Raw genomic sequence first — 9,950 nt, 5'->3', positions numbered from 1 at the left:
CTATTTATCTACTTGCAATTTCTTGCTTTCGAACTGCTAGGTTGGCAGGAGCTGGGTCAGAGACGGGAGCTCACTCCATCATGCGGTACACTCAGGTCTCGAACTGCTGAACTACCAACCTTTTGGTCTGCAGCTCAATGTCTTAACCTCTAAGCCACCGCAGTAGAAGTACTTGCTTGTGATTACTGTAGAAAACAGTAAGTGTCCAATAGCACCTTCTGAAGAAGTGAGCAGTGACTCACAAAAGTTCCTACCCTACCACAAATTTTGTTAGTCTTTAAGATGCTATTGGACTTTTACTCTTTTCTGCTGCCACAGACTGACTAACATGGCTACCCATCTTGATCTACTACTGTTACTGTTACTAATTGTATAGCTTGGCTCTTACACCACCTGGCCCAGAGTCCTTGTCCTGTCAAAGAGTACATTTTTATGTCACTGGAAACATGTAGGGGGTGTGGGGGGGGAGAGAATAAATGACACTGCACCCGACCTCCCCATCTCAGCACAAGAAGCTTGAGAGAGGTAAACTGCAGGACAGTTGTACATTATGTTGTCTGTGCCATTCCCTGGCACAAGCCCTGTGCACTTAATATAAAAAAAGATCAAGTATAAAGGGATCTGGCATATTTTTTTTTCAGCAGCCTCTGTGGAAGGCTAATAAGGAAAGACCCATACAATTCCATCCATTCATTCTCCATTTACAATCCAGAGATCAAGCAACGAACGACAGAGTCTGCATCAAGTATATACAGCATATAGACGTAAACATTTTTAAAAGCCCCAATTTAAAAACCTTCCTATACTTGCTAGGTGTTGATAGACTGAGTTATCAGCTTCCTTGTGAATAATTCTCTGGGACAAAGTTTCGAATGTAATTTCTACCGCCAGATAGAGGCGTACACAAGCTCTAACGGTTTGGAGACATGTATCCCAAATTGGTTGTTTTATTATTTCTTTGGCTCCCAAGGGCCCAAGGTGGCAAATTGCTGAGGGGGAAAAGTCGTATAGTTGTAGTTTGTTTTTGATGGTGACCACCCAATCTGAGTGGTAGGTATCTAGAAGGATTAAGGGGGCTAATCCATTAGATTAAAGTTTATCTTAAACCAAAGGCATATTGCCAGATACCAGCTGTGTACCTCTAGCAATACTTTCCCCGACTTCAGTTTGGTGTACTGGTTAGGAGCATGGGCTATCTAATCTGGGAGAACCGGGTTTGATTCCCCACTCCTCTACATGCAGCTGCTGTCGTGTCCTTGGGTCAGTTACAGTTCACTCAGAGCTGTTCTCGAAAGAGTAGTTTCTATCAGAGCTCTCTCAGCCCCACCTACCTCACAGGGTGTCTGTTGTGGGGAGGGGAAGAGAAAGGAGATTGTAAGCCACTCTGAGACTCCTTTGGGTAGTGAAGGGCGGGGTATAAATCCAATCTCTTCTTTTCCTCTATTTTAAGGATTGCATTTGGTGCACAGTGAGGGACACTAAATATATTCCTTAGGAATCTGGACCATATGGCTTCTAGGGGGTGCGTGTCTTTATAGAAACAAATTTGCCCACACAAAGCAAACCAGGGGACCAAGCTGTACAATGGTCTGTGCATTTCCCCAAACAGCAGACTAGTGATTGGCTCTGTGTAGTTGCACTGATACGTTAGCAGAGAAAGTCTTTTTAGGGCTAGTTGTATTTCAATGAAGTGAGCTGCCTACATTGGGGAAGCCAGTACCTGTGGTCAAGTAAGCTATCAGATGAAACGGTAACTCCACAGTAGTGTGTGTGGGGGGGACACATGCACATCCCTTTACATGTATCATGATGCAACCTGCATACACGGAGAACAAGGAAGGGGGGAAAGTGAGCAATTCCTTTTGAAGCTAATGCTATCTGGTGTTCATGAAAGTTGTGGTATTCCCTTCTGAGATCTGAACCGTGATCAAATGGATGGTTACAGGATGTTCATATTGATTATTTTACATCAGAAGGATGTGTTTTCCAGACAGTTCACAAAGATTCTTGCTGCTACCCATAGGGGTTGTATAGATATGTCAAGCCACCCAAGATTCCAAGCTGAAAACCTGTTTCTTCAAGTAAAAATAAGCAGTACAGACTATAAAACAGTGATGCCTTTTGAGAGCTTTGGCCAAGAGAGGCTCAAGGCTCCTGCCCCCTTGTCCAGCTTCTCCTGGTGGTCATAGGGTTGCCAACCTCCAGGCGGTTGCTGGAGATCTTCCGCTGTTACGACTGATATCTGGGCAAGAGAGATCAGTTCCCCTACTGAAAATGGCTACTTTGGAAGGTGGACACTATGGCATTATACCCTGTTGAAGTCTCTCCCCAAACCGTGCTCTCCTCAGGCTCCCCCCCAAAAAAAATCTCCAGGTATTCCCCAACCTGGAACTGGCAACCCTATGTTTTGAAGGGGGATCTTCTGTGCCTCACTCTCTACACCAGCCCTTACCCCATTTCTGTTCCCCTCCTCCCTTTAGCCCCATTGTTTATTTTATTATAATGATTTATGTGGAGCTCCTCAGCCATCAGAGGTAGCGAAAAGCAATACAAACTCTTAATGATACTCCGAAAAACAATTTAAAAGACTGGAACAAAACAAGATTGGAGTCACAAAATAAGCGGAACACTGCTAAAACAAAATCTGTTTCCCAAAGGGGAGAAGGTACAGAGGAGGGATAGAAAGCCATAAATGAAGGTGGTTAACACAAATCAAGTCAGATTGGGTTGCTACCTGTGGCTTGGGAAATTCCTGGAGATTTGGAGGTGGAACCTGGGGGATGTGGGGTTTCGGGAAGAGAGGGATTTCTATGGGATACAATGTCACAGAGTCCACCCTTCAAAGCAGCCATTATCTCCAGGGTGACTGATCTCTGTCGTATGGAGATCAGCTCTAATTCCGAGAGATCTCCAGTCCTCACCTAGAGGATACAACAAAGAAAAAATAAAACCATGACAAAATAGTGGGCAAAAATGGATATTAGACTGAATACAATTGTACTGCACAGTTATAAGAGGTTTTTGTGAAAATAGAATTAAAGTGTATAAATCACTATTGTATACAAATGATGGTCTATAATTCTCTATGATTGATGAGTTTCTGGTATACAATAATCAAAAACAGACTAGGCAAAAATGGATATTAGACTGAATACAATTGTACTGCACAGTTATAAGAGGTTTTTGTGAAAATAGAATTAAAGTGTATACATCGCTGTTGTATACAAATGATGGTCTATAATTCTCTATGATTGATGAGTTTCTGGTATACAATAATCAAAAACAGACTATTCCACCACAAACAAAATGTAAGATCCAAGTCCAAATCAACTTTCAAAAGTCTGTTATTATATTAGCCTAAATCTCCAGGTGTTCTTAATTGCACTTGCTCAACTTTTAAGTTGCAAAAACCCAGCTGCTCTCAAAAGTACTTGCCCAATGGCAGGCTGCCAGCTTGAGCCAATTTCGGAGCTCACCCTTTTTCAGAGTTGGAATAGCTTGGACAACTTAATTTTAAGGACCTTTGGAAAGGATTTCATCCATTTCAAAGCCAATATTGGAAGCTTCGTATCCGAATCCAAAGTGAACCTCCAATCATGGGCAAGTACTTTTAAGAACAGCTATTAGAGGTAAGAGGGATTCTGATATCCTTTGAATGAATGCAGATGCATTTTGAGCAGCCATTAAAGTATTGTTTGTGTGGATTGGAGATACTTTCTGGAGAGAAGTTTTTGCCAGGCGTGTAGCTATAGTGGGGCCTCTCGAGGCCCGGCCCCACCACTTAACACCAAGGCCCCATGACTTCCAATCCAGCCTAGGCCCCCCGACTTCCCATTTAAAATTTTATTAATGGCGTTCATCACTGCCCGTGGCCACTCCCTGTCACCGGCCACAGCCACTCTCTTTTGTTGTCAGCAAGCCGGCAAAACATCAAGCCCCATGTCGCCCTCTGATCCCACGCCACTCTCTCTAGGCTGGAGGAGGAGGAAGAGGAGCAGACGCCAGGGTGGTGGGGGGGAGGAACTGCGGCAGCAGCAGGTGGACAACGAAAGCAGCCTTGGCTCCCCTGCCAAAAGGATGCCTGGCTGGTTGCAGGGAAGGGTGGGAGTAGGGTTGCCAAGTCGTTTCTCAGCCGCAGCGGGGGACTCCCGGGCGGCAACTGATCAGTCGCAGTGGGGGACTCCCGGGCGGAGTTTTCCCTCTGATCGTCGTGTGCCCGGCGTCCTAACGTCACTTTCTGGTGACGCGCACATCGGGATGGGGTTCCCCCCGGGGCCCAATCCGCCAGCGGCGGGGAATGGGCCTCTGGGGTGGGCGTTTCCCCACCCCCCGGGGGGACTTGGCAAGCCTAGGCGGGAGAGGGGCTGCTTACTTGAAGAGTGTGTCCCTCGCTCCTCGGACGCGTCTCCCCGGGGTTTTCAAAAGCCCCCCCCCCCGAATTAAAAAATCCTGGCTACAGGCCTGGATTTTGCCTTTTGGGGAGGGATGAAAATGGTTAAATATTCATTGCGAATGAAGGTTCAACAGAGCCTGGTGGGAAAAGAGACCCCCCCCCAAAAAAAAATCTGTCAAATACTGGGATTGGAGGGTGACTGAACTGATCTTTACCCTTACGGGAGATTCCCAAGATCTAGCTTGTTGGCAATTTAGTAATGGTCTTATTTTAAAAAAATGAACAGATGATCCTTGATATTAGTAGCTTCCTAATAGGCAGAAATCATCAATTTCTTTCTTTCTTTCTTTCTTTCTTTCTTTCTTTCTTTCTTTCTTTCTTTCTTTCTTTCTTTCTTCTTTCTTTCTTTCTTTCTTTCTTTCTTTCTTTCTTTCTTTCTTTCTTTCTTTCTTTCTTTCTTTCTGCATCCAGTTGATAGGTAGAAAAAGTCAACAGATGCAGCATTTCCAGTCACACTTAGCATCTGCCGATATAAAGGTGTCAGTCGTACAACTTTACAAAAAATACTAATCTAAGCACCGTAATCCATTCAAAAATGGTTCTCCCCGTCCCCTTTCTTTTTATTGCCTAATTCAAATGGCTGCTTCAGTAACAGGTTATGTTTTCTCTTTTCTTTCAGAGCCCCTGAAATCATCCTCGGTTTACCCTTCTGCGAAGCGATTGACATGTGGTCGCTGGGTTGTGTCATTGCAGAACTGTTCTTGGGCTGGCCTTTATATCCAGGAGCTTCAGAATATGATCAGGTTGGTAGTGTGGCCTCTCTTCTGAAACTCTTCTGTTAACCTTCTTTGCTTTGCTCTTCCTAGCTAATGTGAAACCTCCTTGTTCAGTGACCACGGAGACTACTTTTTCATTATCTTTCTGTAGCATCCTAGAAATGCTAAGTACACAAATAAGATATCTTGTTGCTTAACCAGCTTGCATGTGCATACAACAGTTTGTAGGAAACAGCCGATGCATGTTCACTTCACAAATGAAACCAGGGGTTTGTACCTGGGATTTAAATCATTGAGCTGTACATGCATTGAGCATAACATTTAAATTATCAGGGCTCTTTTTGTAGAAAAAGCCCAGCAGGAACTCATTAGCATAATAGGCCACACCCAACAGCAGAAACTCTTTAGCATATTAGGCCACACCCCTGACAGCACAGCTCATTAGCACATTAGGCCACACCCCCATGTTACCAGAAGTGTGGTTATCCAGCCACACCCACCTTTTGCTTGTTATTCTGTTTACCCTGTCTGTTGTCAAAACCCAGGGCTTTTTTGTAGCAGGAACTCCTTTGCATGTTAGGCCACACACTCCTAATGAGTTTCTGCTGTTGGGTGTGACCTGTTATGCTAATGAGTTCCTGCTGGGCGTGGCCAACTTGGGAGCCAGCCGGAACTCCGTTCCTGTGCGTTCCTGCCCAAAAATAGCCCTGCATTTAATTCATTTATACTCCACCTTTCTCCTCAGTGGGGATCCAGAGCAGCTTACATTGTTCTCCTCTCCTCCATTTTATCCTCACAACAATCCTGTGAGGTATGTTAGGCTGAGAGAGTATGACTGGCCTAGTGAACTTCCGTGGCATGAGTGGGGATTCAAACTTGGGTCTTCCAGTTTGTAGTCTGACACTCTTAACCATTACAGCACACTGCCTCTCAGTACTCTTTAATAAGGGTGTCCTGCAGCTGTTCTGTTGGGATTTCTCAACATGAGCATTATTCAATGCATGAATTAAGAAAAATCAAGTCTATACTGTACACTGACTGCATGTGCGTTCCTATAACTTGTGGACAGGCCTTGTATCCCTGGGTGGATGCTCCTCCCCACCACCACCCTTGGAGATGTAACACCTCCCTCTGGAATGACCAGCACATCTGGTTGCTTGGGAAGCCGGGAAGTTTTGGCTTTCAAAAATGATAGGCCCTGACCCTGAAAACATCTTGCTCAGACAAATCCTCTTAAAATTAATGTTTGGGGATCAAAGCCAACATTGTAAAAAGCTCTTTTACCAATAAAGCACACCCTGAAGGCGCACACACATTCTTTTTTTACCTTTAGCATAATTCCTTTATCTTTACAGTCTGTGGATTCGCAAGATCTGTGATGTATGTTCATAAGCTTCAAAGGCTGATGGAGGGGTACCGTGGAGTTTTTAACTGCAAAAGGAAAGACAAATTGTTTAACGCGCAATTATTAAAATTCTTAATAAACAGTATGAATTGTTAAAATATGGAACTTTGCCTTCCTTTTCAGCCCTTGATGTGCAAAGAACTATCCACCCTTTCATTCCGTTTCCTTTCTTCCTTGGTTGGAAATGCCTTGTTCCCCATCTGAAAGGATGCCTCCTACAGATCCCTCCAGGATGAGCACTGACCTCCTCCTTCTTTTATAGATCCGATACATTTCACAGACCCAGGGCTTGCCGGCGGAGTATCTGTTAAGTGCAGGGACGAAGACAACGAGGTTCTTCAACAGGGATACAGACTCACCGTATCCACTGTGGAGGCTAAAGGTAGGGAAGTTTCCCCTCGTTTTCTTCTTGCAGTTCTGAAATCTTGCTGATGAACTTATTGAAATGGTGAGAATGGGGTGAGGTACAGCTGATATAAGAACATCATGAACTTCATGAGCTCGAGGGTATAGCCTTGGCGCGCACTTGGGCAGCACCTTCCAAATCTTGGCCATCTTAAAAATTGGAATTGGAGTCATGGAAAGGCCTTCATGAAGTTGACATTCCTCCCTCCTCAGCCTCCTTGCTAGAAGATATTCCTCTATGGGTGCTTCATGACCTCATCATGTGCAGGATGGGACAGAATCCATAAAGATCCTCAGCTGTCTCAAGATGAAGGTTCAGCCCTAAGCCAAGGTTTGGCCCAATGAGTTGAACGTATGAAGAGCCCTGTTGGATCTTGTCCCGTAGTTTCCACAGTAGCCGGCAAGGTAGCCCATTAAGGCCCTCTAGCAGGGGCACAGGCTCTCCCTGTTGTTGCCCCCACTCCCATGTATTCACTGGCATGGTTTAGTCCTGGATGTGATGTCATGCTGAAGAATAGGCTCCCTGTGAACTTTAGGAGTGTGTTTCCTTAGTCACTTGGTAACCACTTCCCTCCCACAACACATAGAATCAGGAACAAGAGCCCTGTAAAACAGGCCCTCGTTACACTTTACATATTACAGTATGGAGAAACTATTCCCATATGAGAGACTGGGGACTGAAAAGGCTGAAGCTAAGAGGCACATTAGTGAATTCATGATGGAGAGGACATTTACACTGGGGACCTCTTGGCTCGGAGCTCATTCTGTTAACCAGCACACTATCCCTGGGATAACATTATGAGGGGAAAGATGCGGTTGCACCAACCATCAGCCATGTAGCACTCCCAGTGCAGTGACTAGGTTGATCCATCCCATGATGATGTCCGCACAATAATGGCAACAAACCCTGACATAAAATAGATCAAGAGCGGTAGCTGTGTTAGTCTGTCTAGCAGTAGAAGCACCTGGAAGACTAACAAAATTTGTGGCGCCAGGGTATGAGCTTTCATGAGTCATTGCCATCTGATGTTCCCTCTAAGCTGTGGAGTCTTGTGAGCAAAAATTCTACTTTGTGAGCTACTGGCATTAAAGTTGTGAGCGAGCGATTTAGTTTGCTTTGGAGTCATCCTTCCTGAGCTAAGACAAAAATGTGTGAGCCGGAGGCTAAAAAACTGCGAGCTAGCTCACACTAACTCAGCTTAGAGGGAACACTGGCAGTGACTCACGAAAGCCCATCCCCAGCCACAAATCTTGTTAGTCTTTAAGGTGTTACTGGACTCTTGCTCTTTTCTACTGGCACAAAAGTTTAAAACTAAGACCCCCAAGTTGCTACACTTGCAGCTTACTTCTGGTGAAGATTCAGCAATGGGTTGAAAAGACTTTCAGACCTTTGCAATTTCACATGAGGTGGGATAAAATTATATGGTGAAAAGGCAATATTGGAGCTGGTCCTAAAGGGATAACAGCTTTTGTGGTGCCTATTTGAAGTAGCAATGAATGTTTTGTTGATTTATGTAGATATCAAGGTGACTATTGGTAACTTTTTTTCTTTATTCTGTACAGACACCAGATGATCATGAGGCAGAGACAGGGATCAAGTCAAAGGAAGCGAGAAAGTATATTTTCAATTGTTTGGATGATATGGCACAGGTAAGGTTGTTACAGTTGTCAGCGTGTAGCCTACTTTATAGGGTTGTTGTGAAAACACAGTGAACACACGTACAATGTCCTGAGCTCCTTGGAGGAAAGCTGGGATAAAATTGAAGTAAACAGTTGAAAAAAAGCTATTGCATTAGGCAGAACTCATTAGCTGATTGATTAGACATTAATTAGAATTAATGACTCCATCTTTAAAGCGAAATCTGGCTTAGTACTTTACCCACTTTTGTACATTATTTGGCACTCTGCAAGTGAAGACTAATTGACTTTGAGAGCTTGCAGTGACCCGTGATCATTGTAGCACCTTATCTTAACTCCAGCGCTTGAAGTTGCCCAGAAAGTAGATGGAGGCCCCGGTACACTCTGCAAGTGAAGACTAATTGACTTTGGGAGCTTGCAGTGACCCGTGATCCTTGTAGCACCTTATCTTAACTCCAGTGCTTGAAGTTGCCCAGAAAGTAGATTGAGGCCCTGGTCACACAAGAGGTTTTGGGCCGGGAGAGGGACGGATCGGGGCCGCAGCAAATGGGCGCGATCCCACAGCAACATCTGGGAAGCATGGCGCGCCTGTTCCCGATCTAACATTACTGTGCTATAATAATCTGATGTGTGTATTGTTGTGGGGGAAATGGGCACTGTGGAGGGTGAGATGAGGAAAGTGACACCGATGTGGGTGGCACCTGCAACAACGCACACCTTTCCATCCACAATGTCCAAAAGCATTTTGACTGCAATCTTTCTAAGGTCCCTGCCACACGGCAGGAAACCTAACCGGCAGTGCGGCTTTTAAAAGCCGCACTTTGCCCGTTTTTTTCCCTGCCGTGTGGCAGGGACCTGAGAGAATCATAAGAACATAGCAAAATAAGAAGAGTCTTGCTGGGTCAGGCTAATAACCCATCCAGTTCAATGGAAGTAGAACGGCTACTGACCCAGTTTTTCCTTTCAGGTGAACATGACAACAGACTTGGAAGGAAGTGATATGTTGGTGGAAAAGGCAGACCGGCGGGAGTTCATAGACCTGTTAAAGAAGATGTTGACGATAGATGCAGACAAGAGGATAACGCCAATTGAAACGCTCAACCACCCATTTGTCACCATGACACACCTGCTTGATTTCCCCCATAGCACACAGTACGCTTATTTCTTTCTACTTTGTGTCAGAGGTTCTAGAAAAGGAATTATCTGTGAGATGGAAAGATGTGGGTTGGCAAACTGCCAAATGTACATTGGGTTGATCTCTCTTTCTGCTACAAAGACTTGGGCATTTGAGTTGCAACAAAGTAGACTGAGCTGAGAGACCAGGAGAGCGGTT

General features: G+C 44.8%; 1 protein-coding gene across 3 annotated transcripts in view; it reads left to right on the top strand.

The window, feature by feature from the left end:
* HIPK2 (homeodomain interacting protein kinase 2) overlaps positions 1-9,950 on the top strand; it is a 226,596-nt gene that overhangs the window by 170,882 nt on the left and 45,764 nt on the right. For all 3 annotated transcript variants that reach the window (XM_015422105.1, XM_015422102.1, XM_015422104.1), the window contains exons 3-6: positions 5,073-5,196; positions 6,837-6,956; positions 8,543-8,629; positions 9,585-9,769. In XM_015422105.1, the coding sequence (XP_015277591.1) occupies positions 5,073-5,196; positions 6,837-6,956; positions 8,543-8,629; positions 9,585-9,769 (516 nt within the window). The remainder of the gene's footprint in view (positions 1-5,072; positions 5,197-6,836; positions 6,957-8,542; positions 8,630-9,584; positions 9,770-9,950) is intronic.

Source organism: Gekko japonicus, unplaced genomic scaffold (assembly GCF_001447785.1).
Source record: "Gekko japonicus isolate JY-2015 unplaced genomic scaffold, Gekko_japonicus_V1.1 scaffold280, whole genome shotgun sequence".
In the NCBI taxonomy this organism is placed as follows: Eukaryota; Metazoa; Chordata; class Lepidosauria; order Squamata; family Gekkonidae; genus Gekko; species Gekko japonicus.
Note: the sequence above shows the minus strand (reverse complement) of the source record. Positions and strands in the feature narration are given on the sequence as shown.